Source organism: Suncus etruscus, chromosome 5 (assembly GCF_024139225.1).
Source record: "Suncus etruscus isolate mSunEtr1 chromosome 5, mSunEtr1.pri.cur, whole genome shotgun sequence".
Taxonomy (NCBI): Eukaryota; Metazoa; Chordata; class Mammalia; order Eulipotyphla; family Soricidae; genus Suncus; species Suncus etruscus.
The window spans coordinates 19,853,044-19,873,437 of NC_064852.1; the positions used below are offsets into that span (position 1 = coordinate 19,853,044).

Here is a 20,394-nt window from a genome sequence, read left to right on the forward strand (position 1 = left end):
CCCCCTTCTCTGGGACACAGCCCCCGCCTAGAACTGGGACACAGCTGAGGTGTTGGACTGGATCCACCCACTGGCCCTAGGACCCCAGGGTTTGCTTCCCCCTGCAAACTGGGGGCAGACAACTGGCCTTAGACGGCACTTGGCAGTTTGGGGTAGGCTAGGTGGAGCACCTCCAGATGCCAGCAGGGAGCCAGTAGAAGCAGGAACATAGTGGGCAAAAGTGGGCAAAGGCCCCTTCCCATCCCAGCCTCTAGTGCTGTTCAGTCTGACCCAGGTCCCAAGAACTGGCTCTTCCTTTTTTGGGGGGAAGCAGGAAGGTGTGGCTTTCCCAAACTCAGGGAAAGAAGCAGACTGGCTGTGTGGGTCTCAGGGTTCAGTGCTGGGGAGCATCTGTGTGAGGGGTCAGACTTAGGGTCTCACACATGCCAGGCCCCATGCCAGCCCTCTGAATTGTATCCCGGAGGGCACCCCCTTTCCCCCCTGGGCAGTGGCTCTGAGCTCTGGGAGCACCAAGGACTTGAGTCACAGGGCAGGGTGGATGTGGCCAGCTGTGGCCAGAAATGTAGGCACCATGAGGTGAAGGGGTTGGGGGGCCTGGCCCAGGGAAGGCTGGAGGCTCTTAGTAGCACTAGTAGGAACCCAGATAGCAGTGGGCTGACGGTTAGGGGTTGTCTCTGGGCCCCCACCTGGACATGGAGCTCTAGGTCCCACACACATGACCACCCTTTATGTGGGGCCCTGGTTAGAGCCCAGGGTGCCGCTGTTTTTGTAAACAGTGAAGATGTGTGGCTGTCGCTAGGGCCATGACTCAGAGAAGCGGGGACTCCTGTCACCACTGTTTACTAGCCGACATCCTGCTCAGGAAGCAGGCGGGGACCTTGCACCCCACTTTCCTGCTACCCGACTGTAGGGTGACAGCACCCCAGCTGCCCCTGCCTCAGTTTCTGGGAACCAACCCCCCGCTCCGGGAAGTGGCTTTGTGCTTTCTCAGAGTTCATGGGGGGGCCTGTGACCCCTGACCTCTGACCTTCAACTCCCATCTTCAATCCTCTGATGTTGTCCCCCAACCCTCAGGGAACAGCTCCTGGCTGGTTTCCCAGGCAAAGCCCCTCCTCCCCATAAGAAGCAGGTGAATACTCCACAGTCAGCTCAGCCCACCTCTCTTGGTAGGGAAGAAGCAAGTGCCCCAGCCACTTGGGGAAACAGAACTAGGAAATGAGAAGCCCTGGGATAGTGAGCTCTGTTGTGCAAATGCAGTCTGGGCCCAGAACGGGCAAGCAACCTGCCTGAAGCTTCACAGTACCTTGATGGGAAGGTCAAGTTCACAGCCAGCCATTGTCTGGCCCCCCAGGGCAGCCTGAAGTCAAGGTCACGAGTGTGTGGAGAGGAGGAGGGGAGTCTGTCTCTCTTGTGCGACCAGCTCTGGTGACCCTGGCTGGTCAACCCCCGACTGAAGCTAGAGTAAGGACCCCCAGGATTTCCAACATTGGCCATTGTGTGGATGTTACACCTTGTGTGACTGGTGTGTAGACGGATTTAGGGAGCCAGCCCTGGGGCTACTGTGTGTGGCCCCTCACTGACATTCCCAAGTGGAGGTCAAACCCTTCTTCTCTGTGGTTGACTGTGGGCAGGCCCCTGTTTTATGGGGGCGTCTTACAGTGATTCAGAAACCACAAGCTCACATGGGGAAGCCCTTTGCCTGCTCCAGGCTGAGCAAACCTGGGGACCTGGGAGGGGACTCCCCGCTGGCCGCTACCTCCTCCACACACCAATCTGATATGCTCGCAACCAAGAAGCGGGTCCTGGCACGGAGCTCCCGTGGCCTTGTGCCCAGCCAAATCGGGCAGTGCTGGGATATCACGGCAGAAGCCAAGTGGGGATCTGGCTGGGTCACTGCTGGGTGAGGTCACAGTTCACCAAACACCCCGTTAGGCAGCCCTGGACTCCTGCGGGAAATGCTGTCCTAGGGCTGCGCATACAAGGACACTTGTAGGTACCAGGAGTACATCTGTGTGGGTACACGCAATTATGTACATATGGACGAGGTGGATGACACTGTCCACCTGAGGGGCTGGAATGATTGGGGAACACAGTGGCCTGCCTCAAATGCAATGAGGACTCCAATGTTTGCTTTTAGCAGATTTCCTGGGGCGGGGGTATGAGTGGTGTTTACTTTTCAGGGAAGGAACAGACAGACTGGGTCAGGATTCTGTTTTTTGGTTTGTTTGTTTGTTTGTTTTTGGGTCACAACCGGTGGTGTTCAGGGGTTACTCCTGGCTGTCTGCTCAGAAATAGCTCCTGGCAGGCACGGGGTCCATATGGGACACCGGGATTGGGACCATAGGGGACACCGGGATTCGAACCAACCACCTTTGGTCCTGGATCGGCTGTGCTATCTCTCTGGGCCTCTGTTTTTGTTTTTATGTTTTTGTGGCACACCCAGCAGTGTTCAGGGGTTTCTACTGGCTCTGTGATCAGAAATTGCTCCTGGCAGGCTCAGGGGACCAGATGGGATGCCGGGATCAAACCCGGGTTTGTTGTCCGAGCGCAAGGGGCAAAAGACTTTCTGCTGTGCTATCACTCCGGTACCTCAGTCAGGATTCTGTAGTGTAGATGCTGCCGCTGGCAGGCGGGCAGGCAGGCTTTGCCTCAGGCGTGAAAGCAGGTGCTGCAAGGCAGTTCTGCTCCAGGAACAGGCCCCGACACAAAGCGATGTCACACAACACACCACAACTGGCACAGAGCAGGTACTCAACACCCCACAGCTGAAGGGATGCCCTCCAGCCTCACAATTCCTGACCCGAAATCCTCACCCTTCCAAGAAATCACCCAGAAAGCTTCCTGGAAGATGCAGCCAGGAGGAACAAGGAGCTGTGGGGAATACAGGCAGGCCAAACCAGGCGGGCCAGAATGTGGGCAGGAGCAGGGCAGTCAACCCTCTTAACTGAAAGTGATCAGCGAGTTGGGGTGGGGGTGGGGTTCCCAGAAACTGGAGAGCGGACTTGGATGTGGGACTTGGCAGATGGGATTTCCCCCCATGTCGAGAGAGGGTTTTCCTCTCTCGAAACTTCCTACAACCAGGCCTGAAAGGACAGCAGGGAAGGCACTGCACATGTCTGACTCAAGTTTGGTCCCTGGCATCCTATATGATTCCCAAAGTTTGCCAGGGGTGATCCCTGAGCACAGAGCTGGGAGTCAGCCCCTAGTCAGAAGTAAACCCTAAGCATTGCTGGGTGGGACCCAAAAACCAATACCAAAACTAAAGACCAAAAAAGCCCCCAAGCAAACAACAAAACAATACAAAACAAAACTGGGGCCAGAATGATTAGCCCAACAGGGAGGACATTTGTATTGCATGTAGCCAACCCAGGTTTGATCCCTAACATCCCATATGGTTCCCCAAGCCCACCAGGAATAATTCCTAAGTGCAGAGCCAGGAGTAACTCCAGAGTGCCGTAGGGTGTGGCCCCAACACAAAAACAAAACCATAAAACTTGTGATCAGCTCTGGAAGAGGGTCTGCCCCTGAATGGGTGGGTATATCCTTGGGACACCCCCTCCCCATCTCAGTCAGGCCCCTGTGAGTTTCCAGCAGGGCCCAGCACCTGGGGCTTCAGGCCCAGGGGCACAGGGACAAACAGGCCCTTGTGGTGAGGAGAGTGCCGAGAGTGCCAGGGACACTTGGTGCCCGGTGCCACCACCCGCCGGGGCCCGCTGCGGGGCCTGGGAAGCCCGGCTGCCCTTTCAGAGGCACCTCCTGACTTGGCCTGGCCCCTGGCAAGCTCTGGGTCTCCAGCAGGCTGCCTGGAGACGGTGGGGCTGGTGCCTGCTGCCCCCATTCCCACAGCTCTGCTTCTGCAAGGAAGTGCCAGGCGGGGCCAGGCCAATGCCCGCCTCGGTGCCCCGAGTGAGTGGAGTGAGTGATGGTGCCAAGAGCCATCCTCCTGCCCTCACCAACAGTCACCTGGACTTTGCTCCTTCCTTGGTGCCTCCCCACACAGGGTCGGGACTCCCCAACTCCCATGCATGTACCCCCAGCATGGATCTCCTTTCACCATCTCCACTCTTTTGGGGATTCCTGCAGTGTGTCTGCTTCTCCCAGTCTGGCCTGTCCCCCATGGAGTGGGGAATGGAATGGAGTAGCACCCCAAAAACCCCTCATCTGGAAGCTGGCAGCCTTATCAACCATTAAACTTAAGGGACACCTTAAGTTTACATTAAGTTTAACATGAAGGGACACCTTCCCACTTTGTCTGAGTGCGCAGAGATGCAAGGGTACCCCACTCCACTCGGGGAACCTCATTCCATACATGTGTCCCAAATCCATGCAGGACCCCCACCCCACTCAGGATGCCCCATCCCACACACAGACCCCCACCAGCACCCCAGTCCTACCCAGGTATCTGCCCACCACTGCCAATGCATCAGGGCACCGTTTCCTTCAAGGCACTGAGACCTCAGTCTGCCCACACCACACACCACACCTCACAGCCCAGGAGCTTGGATGCATAGCCTGCACCCCAGGTTCCTTGCAGGTGGGAAGTGCCCAAATAGGACAGTTAGGGGGCACCCAGGTCACAGTGGGCTGGCAGGGGTGAGCTGCAGAGCTGTTGGAGCCCCGAGCACTGTAGTGTGAGAGCACTGATGCTGGGGCCTGGCACTCAGCCCTCACCCAGCCCCCAAAGCCTGCTTCCCCTGTTTCCCCAAGGCCATTCAAACCCCAGGAGCCAGGGGGTCCTGGGGCCACTGACCACACAGGCAGGGTCTAGGTCTCCAGAAGGGAGTGTAGGGGTGTTCCCCAGGTCATGATCCTTGTTTCCCACCCACAATAACCGAGGGTCCCCAGCATGTGCCTGGGAAGGGTTGAAGCAGTCAAGCCTCCAGTCTGCGCCACTGTGGGGTCACCTGGCCTTTCTGGCAGCCTGTCCAGGTGCTTTCTTTGCCCGCCCTCAGCCTGAGCCACAGTTGAGATCCCCGTGCAGGTGGGAGTACCCGCTGGACTGACTCCCCTGCCCCCTTCCCCTCCTGCTGACCTCCAGCCAGTCCTGACCTCTAGCAAACCAGTCCCTGGGGAGAGGGCAAGAGAGGTCAGTCCAGGGGTGGGGCAGGAGCAGGTGCAGGACTGATTCCCATCACCCGGTGGCCCCAGGGGCTTCATCCCCCCAACCTCCCACCTACCCCTCTGGGTGAACATGGGATGGGGCTCAGCCCAGACTCTGCCCAGAGGCGTGGCTCCTAACCTGTCTTGGGGCTATACAAGGTAAACAGCACCTCAGATCCTCATATATACCCATGCTGGAGCCAAGGGTGCGGGGGCTCTCTCCCGCACCCTGGCTGTCTTGGCCAGTAGGGCTGTGGTTCACCTCGAACACCTGTATTGACATGAACATTGGAGTCTTGTGGGGGGGGGGGCACCTGAAAGCTCATTGCACTTTTCTACAATTATCTTTGCTCTCCCCAACCTCTTCGTCCCGAACCAGATGAGAGTGGGGCCCCAGAACAATCTAAAGCCCCCCCACGGAGGCCCAGCACAGGCAGCATGGAGGAAAATTCTGTCCGAAAGACAAGGGGGTGTGGGGAGGACACAGGGACTATCCATCCCAGACCTTCAGGCACCTCCTGCCTGCTAGACACCCCCATCTAGGACAAAACCCTGGATAGGTCAGCCGTGCCCAGTTTGGACTCAGCACCCGTGTGGACACCTGCAATAAACACCTTGTCCATAGCCACATCAGGGAACATGGGCGTCTGTGCCCATTATGGGGTGTTTATGTGTCCTGAACAGGGAACACACAAGTGCAGGGCAAAGGGACCTCAGGTGGGGAATCAGGAAGAGCTAACCCATGGGGTCACCCAGTGGGACACCCCCTTTTCTTGTCCTTCGGGGTTCCTGGTGGTAGGGTGAGGGCCAGAAGTGACACACACAGGATGCCCCCAGCCCCCACTAAAACCAGTCCCTGGAAACCCGCCCATGATGCCCTCTGCCTCCTGGCACTGTGCCAGCCCAACAGCCACCACCAGGTGGGTGCCCAGGAAGGTGGCAGTGGGTGTAACTGAGGGGAAAACCAGTAGAGGAACTGCAGCGTCAGGCAGTGAGGGTCACACACTGGCCATAGAAAAGCCCCTGCCATCCACCAGAGCCTTCCTGCAGGCAAGTATTTTGGGGGCCTGTGGTTGCCAAGCAACATCCGGTTGCCATGGGAACCCTCCCTTCTGCTGAGCAGTTTTAGGGGGCCTGGGCTCCTCCCTACTCCTGCCCTCACCTTGGCTGGGAGCAGACCTAGGGCCCAGCTGCTTGCCCCACCCTCACCCCCTGGTTGGGGCCCTACTCTGCAGGGACCAGACTGAGCCTCAGACTCAAGACCCCAAGAACAGGGGGAAGAGCCCAGGGCTATGATTAGTAGGGGTGGAGGGAAGGGTGGCAGCACTGTTTACGTCTGCACCCCTAACCGCCACCTGCTCCTACCTGCCCAGCCCTGCCCGCCCCCCCCACATCCTCTAACCCAACGGGATCGTCCCAGTCCTTGGTGCCCCTGCCCTAACACAAACATGGTTATGTGGACCTGCTCACGTCCCCAGCTCCCAGATCCAAACAGGGGCCCCACCTGCTCCAGACCTGGACCCTGCAGGACTTGGTGACCCCCACACCCTTCACCCAGCAGCCCCAGTGCCCCAGAGGTTCCCAAGAAAGACTGGTGGGAATCCACTGCAGCCCAGGGCCCAGGTCACTCCAGGCTGCGATCCCCACTCAGCCCTCAACCTAACACTTTGGTCCATGTGCTGATGCCCCAGAGTTGCAGAGAAGGTCCGGCTGGCGGGCAGCAGTGCATAATGCTGGTTCCCACCACAGAACACAGCCTGGCCATAGAAAAGCCCCTGCCATCCACCCAGAGCCTTCCTGCAGGCAAGTATGTGCAGGCAGTGTGCCCACGATGGGCTGTCCATCAACCCCAACTGGGCATGGGACACTTTCCTGGTCTCTATTTTGCACGATGCCCAGCATTGATCTTTGCCCTTGAAACTAAGATGCCTGGCTCAGCCTGGGCATTGCTCAGTGTCTCAGACCTAGGGACCCCTAGCAGCTCCAAGGAGGACACAGCGACCCCTGCTGTCCAGACCTACCCCCACCAGATCAGCTTTTTTTTTTCCATTTGTTTTGGTTTTGGTTTTTGCACCACACCCAACAGTCCTCAGGGTTACTCCTGGCTCTGTGCTCAGGAGTTACTTCTGTTAGGCTCAGGGGACCACATGAGATGTCGAGACTCAAACTCGAGTCAGCTCGTACAAGACAAACAGCCTCTTCACTGTACTATTGCTCTGGCCCACCCAGGGTCAGCTTTGGAGAAGGGGGAGTTCTTTAGCAGGTAAGACCCAGTTCATGGACTGTTCTAGCAGCCCAGGAAGCTAAACCAGCAATCCACTGTACTCCATATGCCTCACAGAACTCCAGCCACTGGCCTGCCATAAGGTTGGAAGTCAGGGTTTTGGACAGAGGTGTCTCCTACTAGAATGTCCTTCTGTGCCTGCCCTGCATGCCCATGGGGCTCTCTGAGGGAACCCCAAGTATTCACTGATTCAGAGACAGACCTCAGCTGTGGGGCACAGCAATGTTGGGGGGTGCTGTTTGGCGTGAGGGAACAGTGGAGCATGGTGGCCATAGGATGGCCATTTGGAAGCATCCATGTCCTCACCCACTGCCACGGGGGGGGGGGGGGGGCTCCTGCCATTTAGGTCACATTCTTCCTGGACATCTAATGTGTTTTCCCAGAGTCCCCCTGCCCTTTGGGCTGTTCTGGCATCTCCAATCCAGAGATGCCATCAGGTGTCTCAAAGCTGCCACCTGGCACCCAGGGGTGTGGCCCTGTGGGAGGGCGCACAGACGGTGACGCACAGACTGGTGAGGCTGGAGCCCGGATCCACGCAGGATCTGTGCTCAAGATAGAGTCACACCCAGCACCCAGAGTGGGGGTGGGGGGTTAAGTGAAAGGCAGATGGCACAAACCCTAGTGGGGACCCCTTGGTACTTAGAATCTAGAGTCAGCAGGGAGAAGGTGGAACAGTGGCATGGATGAGTCCTACCCACAGAACCAGCAGAGGCAAAGGGCACTGTGTTGCCCAGCTGCTTCTGAGAGTGATCACCCACAGGCCCTCCTTGACTAACAGCCCTGGAAGCCAGGATCTGCCCCAAACAAGGCCACATGGCTTAGGGAACATGTTGATCTGGGAATGTGCGTGGGGGGGGCCTGAGTGCTGCAAACTATGTCTTACCTGCACCTACCAACATCCACCCAGCTCCCTGGAGAAGCTGACCCAGGGATAGGGGTTGCCATGCAGCCTGAAGGCACAGATGGGTCTGGCCCTGCCCCCTTCCCTTTTCTCCCCTCCTTTCTGGACACTGTCCCTTCTGCCCCCCAAAACTGTAGTGGGTCCCCCGCATAAGCCTATAGACATGCACAACAGCTCCTCCTGTCTTTCTGGTCACAGTGAATGTTGTTGTCTGCAGGATTGGGACACCCCCAGGGCCTGGCCTCCAGAACACCTGCTCAGCACTAGTTCTGTGTTCTCCTCCCCTTGCCCCCGTCCTCTCAGGTCACAAGTTGGCAAGGGTGTGCATGTGCACGTGCCCAGGTGGGTCCTGTCCTCCCAGTTTGATGCAGGTGCAGGGTCCACGGAGCTGAAGGGACAGAGTCCATCTCTGGTCTGGAAGGCCAAGGGTAAGGGTGTGTGTGGCCATAGGTGGGGGCGCCCGGGTGAGCCCTGGGCCACTTTCTGCTGCAGGTGTTCCGAGGCAGGTGGAGAGCACAGTGGGCGCTGCTCGCCTCCAGGTGGCCAGCGCTGGCATTGCAGCCTCCCGCAGGAACCAGAAAACAAAACACACCCCTTTGTTTGGGGGGTAGTCAAGGTAGCAGCTCCCCGGGGCCCCCAGAAGGCAAAGAGGCAGGGCCTGCGGGCAGTGGGCCCGGGGGAGCGGAGACTTCCTCATCCCTCATCTCCCTCCCGCGCTCTGGGCTTCAATTTTCTCTGGAGGTCTCATCTCCCAGCCAGGGCAGGGCCAGGACCTCTTTGGTTGCAAAGAGGACCCAGCGGTATCCACAGGGGTGCTTTTGACCCTGTGACGGAGGAGCTGCCCAGCATGCTGCCCCACGCCCCTGCAGACCTGGTCCCAGTGACCTCGGCTTCCCCCACCCCCTTGCTGGAGCATATCCAAGGATAAGTGTACAAGCCAGGCAGCTCTCTCAGCCTGCAAGACTCCCCCCCCCCCACATTAGGGGGCCCCAGGTGTCATGCCATTAGCACCCTGATTTGTGTGTGTGGGGGGGGGGTAAAGGAGAAACAGCCCGTGTCCAGGTGCTCAGAGTATGGGGTACAGAAGCCTAGAGCTTGTCCTTTCCAGGCCACCCACCTGAGGTGTGTCCAGGAACTTTGGGGACCAGCCACTCACCACCACCACCCAACCCCTGGCATCTCCTGACTCCCCCCACCCAGGGCTGTGGGCTCTGGCGAGAACAGGACATCCAGGCTGGCCCAGGACTGCCTCCAGGTCCTCCCTTCCTCTAGTCAACCCGCTCTGAGCCGTCCCACCTGTGAACCCGGTGTGGGCCAATGGGGAGAGGGTCCCCCCAAATCTCAAAATCCCAGGGTCGGGCGAGCTCCCCAGGAGGTGAGAGCCTCCTTTCCCAAGGAAGCCCAGGCCTGCGGCCGAAATCATCTCCTCCATCGCCCACCTCTCCTGGGGTCCCGCAGGAGGCCCCCCCCGCCTCTCCCTGCCTCAGTTTCCCCTTTGTGCAAGGCCGGGCTGGTAAGCGGGAACTTGCATAAGCGGACCCCCGCGGGCGATGGGCGTTGGATGGGGTGCTTGTGGTCGTTCCTCACTGCCCAGCAAGGGCAGGGCCGGGCGGGCCGGGCACTCACCTGGCAATCAACCATCATCCTCAGCCCTGGCAGTGCATCGCCGGCCGCAGGGCGGGGCCCGGGGCTCGCGGAGGCCCTTGGCCTCGGGCCACACGCGGCGCAGGGAGGCCTCGGCCGGCGGCGGGGCTCATGGCGCGGCCTCCTCCCGTCCCCGCCGGGCCCGCGGCTCCGTCGCCCGCTCCAGCGTGCCCATTGTCTGCGCCGTGCCGCGCCGCGCTGCCGGCCGCTCGGGCCCCGCGTCTCCGTGCAGCCCGGGCTCCGGGGGCTCAGCCCGGCCGGGGGCGGGGACAGCGGAGGCCACGCCCAACCTGTCATCCTGGCCACGCCCTCTGATCTGACAGGTCCCGCTCCTTCTCCTGGCCACGCCCCTCCGCTCGTGTCTGGGCCCGCCCAGTGCTAGACTGTCGCTCCAGGCCACGCCCTGCTTGATTCCAGGCCACGCCCACCAACTCTTGGTCACGCCCCTGTCGTGTCTGGTCCCGCCCCGTCCCAGCTAGACTGCTGGGCTCCAGCTACGCTCTGCTCCCGTTTGTGCCAGGCCTCCTCCGCCCCGGTCTCGCCAAATGCCAGCAAGTGTGGAACGAGCTAGGGGCGCAGACCATATTGGGGGAGCTCTCCCTAAGTCAGCCCCAGCCTTCACGTTGATCACCCCGTGCTCTCCTGCTTTGCTTCCAGTTGCCAATGTCTCCAGACATTTTCCTGGGCCTCCTAAGCCCACTTCCACCTAGGGGATCTGGGGGAAGGGTGTCTGGGAAGACCTGGGGACATTGGAACCTCAAATATACACCCCGGGGGCCAGAGTAATAGCTCAGAGGGAGGGCATTGTCTTTGCACAGGTTTGATCCCCATCCCCAGAATCTCATATGGTCCCCTATGAGTATTCCTGAGCCAGAGAAGGGAGTAAGCCCTGAGTGACTCCTCAATTCAAATATACACCCTGGACACTGCCACTGCTGGAGGAGGATCTTCAGCTGGAGCCAAGGACAATGGGACATGCGGTTGCCCAGTTGCCTCTTCCTCCTGCACGCCTTCCTCCACCATTTTACCTGGTGACAGTTTTCTCTGTTTGATGTTCTCTGTTAGGTGGCCTGTCCAACCTCAGGCTTGCTCATCCTCTGAGACCTTGTTTCTCTTACCGTAACTCTCACACGACCCCCAGGTCAGGGTCATGAACCCCCATTTTCCATGCAGGAGACAGACTCTGAGCCATGGTCAGTGTGTGACCCGCCATGCTGTGGTCTGAATGCTGGTTACAACAGCTCCAGTCTGTCTTGGTTCTGGGCACCGAGGAGGGGGATTCTGAATTGCCCCAGAATGCACTGAGCGAGGGGGGTTCTCAGCAAGTTAAAGTAGTAAGGTGCAAATGTTTCATTACCTTTTCCTGTGTGAGATCCATCCAGGGCTTCAGTGGACCCAGTGTATAGTGAGGGGCTGTGCTGGTGTTTGCTTCCACCCACCCTGACATGCTTCCGGGGGTTCTGACCCAGTCACTGTGCCCCGATCCAGTTCCCCTTTGGCCCATCCCACCCCCAGATGTGTTAAGCCTTGATTCCTCTACCTTCAACACTTTCATAGGTCATTCCACAAATTGGAAGTCTCTTGGGGTTCAGTCTCCACAAGAAACATGTCCAATAATTGTCAACACGCACTCTCATGGGGCTGGACAACTACAAAAAGAGGCAGCAGGAGAGCAAGGGCCTGGGACTGAGAATGTATGGGGTCACTGAATGGTGAAGGGGGCCCCATCAAGGAGGGCTGCCTGGAGGAGGTAGTCAGGAATAAGTCCCCAGGAATTGTCCTGGGTAATGGGACAGGGAAGCCTGATTTCAAGGTAGGCAGCAGGGCATAAGCGGAAATTTGCTGGCCCAGGCCCTTGGCTAAGTGCTGGTGGTGGACTGTGACAGGTGCAAGGTGCCCAGGGTAGTACAGTCCCCCAGGCCAGGAGCGATTACTGAGCTCATAGTCAGGAGTAACCCCTGAGTGTCACCAGGTGTGGCCCAAAAAGCTAAGAAAAGAAAAAGAAATTGCCCTGAACCCTCTAAACAGGGAGGGCAAGACTGGACACTGCCCATGAACTGTGGACAAAGGAAATGCCCAGGACTCGTGGCCCCCCCCCAAAAAAAAAACAAAAAACAAAACCTCTTAAATTTTTGATGTTAACTTAAACTAATATGCATGTGCGGGGCCGGGCGGTGGCGCTGGAGGTAAGGTGCCTGCCTTGCCTGCGCTAGCCTAGGACAGACCGCGGTTCGATCCCCCGGCGTCCCATATGGTCCCCCAAGAAGCCAGGAGCAACTTCTGAGCGCATAGCCAGGAGTAACCCCTGAGCGTCACAGGGTATGGCCCAAAAACCAAAAAAAAAAAAAAAAAAAATATGCATGTGCATAAAAATATTAAAAAATACTATGCCTTCAATGTTTAAGGAGTCACATGAATCTCATGGCTTTAGGTTGCTTTGTGTACTGCTAAGAAATGTTATAATGTACTACAATCTGGGGACTTGTGGACAAAGTAATTGTACATGGGTTCTACCTTATTTTTCTTAATGTTTTTGACTATAAGTTCAATATTTAGGCATCAGCAAGGGGATTTCTTCTGAGAATTCTTTTATGTGCGATTGTCCTTTCACTGTAACTTTACTTTGTCCTCTTTGCATCATTGTTTTCATAATTAAAACTAAAAAATTAAAAAAAAAAAAAGGTCATGTCTCCATCTCAGTGGTGGTGCTGGTGATGGCTAAGGAGGCCCATCTGCCATGGACATCTCCTCTCAGGGCACACTCTGCTGCAGGATTACAGCGCACCCAATACCATGGGAAAAAATAGAACTCAACAGTTGCAGGGGTCTCAAACTCGAGGCCCACAGGCCATAAACGGCCCTCTGTACAACATTTTGTGGCCCTGCCCTAGAGGAATCTTTTGTTTTGTTTTGTTTTGTTTTTGTTTTAGTTGTTTGGGTCACACACCCCAATGTTCAAGGCTTACTACTGACTTTGCAGTCAAGTATCACCCCAACTTTGCCTCCTGCGGCCCCCAGGTAAATTGAGTTTGAGACCCCTGGTTAGGGTCTATGCCATACCGAGGGCAATATGGATAAAAGTGGAATTGGAAACTGGTACAACTGGGCACTTTAAAATCCCCCAGTCTCTGCTCTGCCTGTAACCAGCGAATGCCTAACGGTGATTCACTGTCCTAATGTCTCTGTTAACTGAGATAGTAGCTCACAGATTGGGATTCTAAGTGGAGGAGAGAGATTGTTTTGAATAAATGTCCAGCTGTGAAATCCCCACTGGCTGCCCAATGTGGTGCGTGTGTTCGTGTGTGTGTGTGTGTGTGTGTGTGTGTGTGTGTGTGTTATTCTCTGAGTTGGGGTTAGAGAACCAGTTGGAGAACCAGAGTCCTGAGAGCTAGAGAGATTCAGGGCTGAGCAGCTTGCTCTAACTCCCCCTGCGCCCAGCCCAGACCCTGAAGTCCTAGATGGATATTTTGCACCCCATGTGTTGCAACTTTGAAATCATACATGTTATACGAATTGGACACCAAGAGCCAAGGTTCTGCTGACAAAGTGCCTTTAAACATAGTTCCATCTCCCCACCTCCTGGGGCCCCCATTTCTGCCAAGATTCCTGGGCAAGGGGCAGCAGAGGGTGTGTAGGACACAGGCAGCCAGCTGTCAAGGCCTAGCCTGTGAGGAGTGGCAGCTGTAGAAACAGTGAACACGCCCTAGATTGGGGGGGGGGTGGTCCTCTCACTTCCAGGTCTTTTATATACTCACCCGTAATATCAGTAATATCAGGGCCTGGGAGAAGGGGGGAAGGGAGGGCTTCAGCAACGAGAGGGGGGTGAGGTGAGGTCAAGTGGAACTCCTGGGAAAGGCTAGAGAGAGAGAGAAAAAACAAGTATCAGGCAAAAAGAAAGAGAAGCAGAGTTTAGGGGGCCGGAGTGATAGCACAGTGGTAAGGTGTTTGCCTTGCACCTGGCTGACCCAGGACGTTTGCAGGTTTGATCCCTGGTATCCCATATCCCTGAGTCAGGAGTGATTTCTGAGCGCATAGCCAGGAGTAACACCTGAGAGCCACCAGTTGTGCCCCCCCCCAAAAAAAAATAAAAATAAAAATAAAAAGAAGCAGAGTTGGCTACTAAGAACTGGGAACAGGGGACACCTCAAGAGGAGGGAGGAATTTAGGGGTCTTGGCAGGTTTAGGATTTGCAGGGAGAGAGCTGCTTGAATGTGTAGCGGTGGGGAGGGATCCCTAAGGCATGTTCACTATACTGCCCCCGCCATGGTGCCCACCAGCACGCAAAAACCCAGGCCCCCCAGCCAACCTGAGCCCACTGTGGCAAAGCACTGGGGCAGACAGCATTTGGGCCTGGTTCTGCTGTGTCCACTAGACGCGGGGAAGCCCTGGCTTAGGGCTCAGGCAGCCCAACAGGACCAGGACTTTTCCTTCTTGGAGTGCTTCCCCCCAGAAGGCCATCGGTGAGGTGTAGGGTGTGTGTGACTGTCCCCCACCCAGTATAGATTCACCCCTGCACATGAAGGACAGGGCAGGCTCTAGGAAAAGTTGGGGTTAAGCTCACCACAGACTCCAAGATACAGGGATGAGATGCAATATGCAGGAATATCATGGAGGATTGGCCAGTTGCCAGTTACCTATTACCGTTATCTGCCGGCCACGCGCCGCCACGCCCACTCACAAGCCACGCCCACCGTAACCGCCCTTTCCACGCGCCCCGCCCATCAAATAAACCGTCCCCCCCCAAACAAATATGACCATTAACAAGCCGATAGCAAATCATGCCCACCAGTAAAACCACACCCACATCAGCGACCACCCCCACCTTCAGCTGCCTATGTGGGCTCACATTTCCTCTGGGGTACTGTCCAGGTATCACTATTGCACTCAGCACCACTGTAGCGTACCCCAAAAAGTGGAACTTAGGGGGCCGGAGAGATAGCACAGCGGTGAGGCGTTTGTTTGCCTTGCATGTGACCAAACTGGGAGGGATCTGGTTGAATTCCCAGCATTCCAGATGGTCCCCCGAGCCAGCCAGGGGCAATTTCTGAGTGCAAACCTAGAAGTAACCCATGAGCGATGCTGGTTGTGGCCCCCAAATCAATCAATCAATAAATTAAAAAAACAAAGTGGAATTTAGGTCAGAATGCCATACAACAGCCCACAACCCAGAAAGCATTTCTCTACTTTACAGATGGGGAAACTGAGGCTCAGAGCCTGGCTCTGAGTCACCAGCTAATATGAGGCCCCACAGGGATCTCCCAACCCCCACCTCTCACAGCATCTTGCTTTTTGTTTTTTTTTGGGGGGGGTTGTTTTGTTTTGTTTTGGGGCCACACTCACTAGTGCTCAGGACTCAAGAATCACTTCTATAGATTCAGGGGACCCTATGGGATGCCACTGATTGAACCCTGGGCCACCTCTGTGCCCGGCAGCGTCTTCCCCACTGTACTACTGCTCTAGCCCAGTGCTTTTCAATTATTTTCTGTCAAGCACCCCTAGGAGGAAGAAAAAAAAATTTGTGCCCCCCGCACAACTGTAAATAGTATCTTTATTAAAAAAACACTTGAGGGCCCGGAGAGATAGCACAGCGGCGTTTGCCTTGCAAGCAGCCAATCCAGGACCAAAGGTGGTTGGTTCGAATCCCGGTGTCCCATATGGTCCCCCGTACCTGCCAGGAACTATTTCTGAGCAGACAGCCAGGAGTAACCTCTGAGCAATGCCGGGTGTGGCCCAAACACCAAAATAAATAAATAAATAAATAAATAAATAAATAAAATAAAAAACACTTGATATGAAGTCATGAAATTTTTCTATACATGGATGGGAACTATTATGCTCAGTGAAATATGTCAGAGGGAGAGAGAGATAGATATAAAATAATCTCACTAATTTGTGGATTTAAGATAAATAAAAGACATTATTGTAATAATGCCCAGAGACAATAGAGATGAGAGCTGGAAGAACTGCCCCACTATATAAAGCTTACCACAAAGTGTGGTGAGTGCAGTTAGAGAAATAACTTTGCTAACAACTATCATGACAGTGGTAATGAGTGAGAGAAGTAGAATGCCTGTCTCAAATACATGCATGTGGCATGTGGGGGAGGAGGGATATTGGGGACATTCGTGGAAAAAAATGTTGCACTGGGGAAGAGAGGTGTTCTTTTCATAAACTGAAATCAAACTACAAGCATGTTTGTGATCATGGTGTTTAAATAAACATATTATGTAAAATAGAAAAAACACTTGAACCTACAAAACAAAAATATATAAAATAATTTGAGCTGATTTTTTAAATCAGAGGTGATGTCTGGATTAATGGCTACAATGAGCACGTTTGCAATGCATAGCTTTTCGAAGGGGGGTTTGAAGCAGGACATAGCAACTCTCAGCTCCAAAGACATCCAGAGACATAAACACGGGGCTTAGCTTGTTATGACAGTGTTTGCCGAGGTCAAACGCGCCCCCCTTTATGGAGCCTTGCGGGCGCCCCACTATTTGAGAAGCATGGCTCTAGCCCCAGACAGTGCCTTTTCTGATCATGTGCCACACCCTGTCTCTGGGGGCTTAGGAGTTCTGGTTTCCTGATGGTAAAGATACAAATAGCCTCAAAGGTGTCCTCAGACTCTTTCTGAGCTCAGTGGACCACCACCTTTCTTGGGATTGGGTATGGAGGTCTGGGGAGATAAGTGGTACTGGGGACTCCTGAACTTGGATGAGGTTCCTGGAACTTGTGGGAGACAGAGGCTTTTCCTGTGACATCTGGAATCACAAAGCTACCCAGCATGCTGCTGTCCACTGCAGAAGACCTGGTTCCAGGAGCAGACACCAGTATCCTTTGCTTGGGGCCCTCCATTGTCAGAGCACACCAAGAATTCCCAGCCATTGAATGACTTCCCTCCCACTCCCTGCTAAAGGGTCCCACGTGTCATGCCATTATGCACCCTGGTTTGTGGGGATCAGGAGACATAATCTGTGTGTCCAGGTGCCCAGAGTAGGGGTGCTGAAGCCCAGAGCCTATCCTTTCCAGGCTGCCTGGGAACTTTGAGGACCGGCCTCTCAGCCCCTCTCCCCAACATCTCCTGACTTCCCAGGCTGTGGACTCTGGCACAGGAGATGATAGGACATCCGGCTGGCCTAGGCCTGCACGCACCTCCTTTCCCATGAGTATGCCTGAGAGTGTGTGTGCATGTGTGAGTATATATGTGTGCAGTTTGTTTGTGTGCTTGTATGAAGTATGTGTGTATGAGTATAGTGTGAGCATGTGTGTGCATTAAAATGTGTGTGGGGCTGGAGCGATAGCACAGTGGTAGAGCATTTGCCTTGTATGCAACTGACCCAGGATGAGCTCGGGTTCTATCCTTAGGTTCCCATATGGTTCCCTGAGCTTGCCAGAATCGATTACTGAGTGCAGAGCCAGGAGAGCTAGCTGCTTCCAGGTGTGGCACCAAAACAAACAACAACAAAAAAGTGAGTGTGGTATGCGTGTTGTGTGTGAATGTGTTGTTCTATGTGCAAGTTTAAGTGAATGTGTGTATTGTTACATGTATGTGCAAATATGTGCAACATAAAATTGCAGAGTAGCTGTTCATGTGTGTATCCCAGCCCCCTCCCCCCCCCCCCCCGTTCTGTGCTACTGCATCTCTGATTCTCAGGGTGTATGTCCCACCTCCCCAGTTTTGTATCAACTGTACTCTGAATCTCAGGGTACCCCACCTAGACAGGTGGGTGCTGCTCTGCTCTACATGTGCACAGAGATCTGGGTTCACAGAGTAAAGCCCCAGCTCCTGGGTGAGGCCTCCCCATCAAAGAAGGCCTAGACCTGTACAGATCAGCTTGCAAACCTGGCCCAGGTGACCTCAGCTCAGGGATTCCTGGGGGGAACAGGAGGAGAGGTTTTGGACTCCCCCTCTCCTCAGGTCCCCTACAGAGGGCAATTCCCCTCCACTGCTACCAAGGCGGGAACCAGGCTGGGGTCTAGGGCTTTGCAAGGGTGACCAGCTGGTGAGGGGCTGGGTATCTGGAGATACCTGAGGACTTGGGGGTCTCATGGGGTTGCATTCAAGGCATCCAGAGTGGGGACTCTTTGTCCCCAAAAGACTAGCAGCTTCCCCATCAGAGGTTCTAGTGCTAGGAGGGTGCTCCCTGTCCCCTTGGGCTGCACTGTAGGAACCCTGAAGTCTGAGACACTGACGACACCTCCTGGAAGAACAGATGTGTGCAGACTCATGTCTTCCCAGGGAACCCACCACAGTGCTCCTATGGGAAGGACCTGGAGCTGGTGTCTCACTTCATCACCTGCACAGGAGACACCTATCATCACAAGGGGGACACCTGAACATTCCATGCTTGTGGATGTCTATCCTTCACACAATTTCCTGTCATTTCCACTGATCTGAGTTTCATTTCTTTCTTTTCTTTTCTTTTCTTTTTTTTTTAATTTTTGGACCACACCCGGCGTTGCTCAGGGGTTACTCCTGGCTGTCTGCTCAGAAATAGCTCCTGGCAGGCACGGGGGACCATATGGAACACCGGGATTCGAACCAACCACCTTTGGTCCTGGATCGGCTGCTTGCAAGGCAAACACCGCTGTGCTATCTCTCCCGGCCCAGCTTCATTTATTTCTATGTTGCTGGTTTCTTATCAGTTCCATTGACCTGAGCCTATTGCTTATTCCAGTCATTTTCAGTATGTCTTGCTGGTTTCTGTTCAATTCCCTTCCTCTTGTCTTTGCTGCATTCCTGTTACTTCTGTCCATCTGTGTGTTTGGTGCTGGTCCACTGTCTGCAATCTAAAGTAATGCAGTTTTGAAATTTTGAACTTTACACAAATTCTTTTTCTTTTCCAATACTGACATAGTTAATTCTAGCCTTCCCCCCCCCCAGTCGTTTTTTATATTTTGGGGGAGACATTCCTGACATTGTTCAGGGTTCACTCTTGAGTACCTCAGGGGAACCTATAGGATGCCCAAGATCAAAGCCAGGCGAACACCCTCTCTATATCACTTTGGCCCTAGGACTGAAGCTTTTGTATAAATCTGTATCTGAGATCTTTTTTGTTTGTTTGTTTGTTTACGCGGCAGCGCTCAGGGTTTACTCCTGGCTCTATGCTCAGAAATTTCCCCTGGCAGGAACAGGGGGCCATATGGGATGCCGGGATTTGAACCACCATCCTTCTACATGAAAGGCAAACGCTATCTCTCTGGCACCAAGATCTTTTTTTGTGTGTGTTTGTTTGTTTTTGGGTCACACCTGGCAGCGCTCAGGAGTCACTCCTGTCTCCACGCTCAGAAATTGCTCCTGGCAGGCACGGGGGACCATATGGGATTCCGGATTTTGAACCATGGTCCTTCTGCATTCAAGGCAAATGCCTTACCTCCACGCTATCTCTCCGGCCCCTGTATCTAAGATCTTACTAAATTAAGTCAACAAGGTGCTAGTATTTTGTTTTGGGGCCACTCCTGGCTCTGCACTCAGGATCACTCCTGGTGGTGCTCAGGGGATACTGGATGTGGGGGTCAAACCTGTGTCAGATTCATACAAGTCAAGCATCCACCCCCACTGTACTATCTCTGGCTCCCAAGGGTCACTGATGTCTCCTAATTCCTGTGTTCTTGGCCATGATTGAAAACACAGGGTGTCAGACTTTATACCCTTCAATTCACCAACCTTTTCTATCACTTTTGCACCTTTTAGACTCAGCTCCACCTGCCTGTGCAAGTTGCCTAGGTGAGAATGGATAGATGAGTGGATGAGAGTGGACAGATGGGAGAGTATGGAGAGAGGGTTTGAGATCGGATGGACAAGTGGATGGGAGAATGGATGAAAGAATGGAGAATGAATGGATGGACAAGAATGGATGAGAGAATGGATGGAATGGATGGCCCTGAGAGGATGTGGACTGTCCGGTGCTTTTCCTCACCGACCACAGGTTTTCCCAGCAGCCCCACACCTTCCTTTTCCTTTTCCTTCCTCCCTCTTGCAGACAAATGGGGCATCCCAGGAAATGGATCAGAGCTGAAACTTGCTGTGGGACTTGAAGAAACAGTCTGGATCCCCTGAGTTCTGAGCCCTGCTCCACCCCATTCTGCTGCAGCTTCCACAGTGAGATCAGCTCCTCCAAGGGTGCAGGAGCCGACATCTAAAATCCAGCTTGATCCCATAGTTGTAAGGTCTGAAAAACTATGCTGAGGTCCCCCTCAATGGTCCCATATCCCTCAAGGTCCTAAGGCAACCCAGAACCCAGGCTACAGGTGCTAATGTCCAGGAAATCAGCCAGTCCTAGACCCTACAGCATCTCCCGTGGGCTGCAGGCTTGTAAGACAGACATGAAGATGGGTCCAATGCCTTCTTCCCGGGAAGAACCCTCAAATGAACACTAGCCCTGTTTCTGGAGTCAGAACAAAGCCTAAAAGGGTGGTAAGGGTAAATTTTCCCCCATCCCCACCTAAACTTGCAAACTGGCCA

General features: G+C 54.7%; 1 protein-coding gene across 2 annotated transcripts in view; it reads right to left on the reverse strand.

The window, feature by feature from the left end:
* Positions 1-10,031, reverse strand: part of RALGDS (ral guanine nucleotide dissociation stimulator) — a 32,990-nt gene extending 22,959 nt beyond the window's left edge. For both annotated transcript variants that reach the window (XM_049774001.1, XM_049774000.1), the window contains exon 1: positions 9,912-10,031. In XM_049774001.1, the coding sequence (XP_049629958.1) occupies positions 9,912-9,929 (18 nt within the window). In that variant the 5' untranslated portion in view covers positions 9,930-10,031. The remainder of the gene's footprint in view (positions 1-9,911) is intronic.
* Between the last annotated feature and the right edge of the window lie 10,363 nt (positions 10,032-20,394).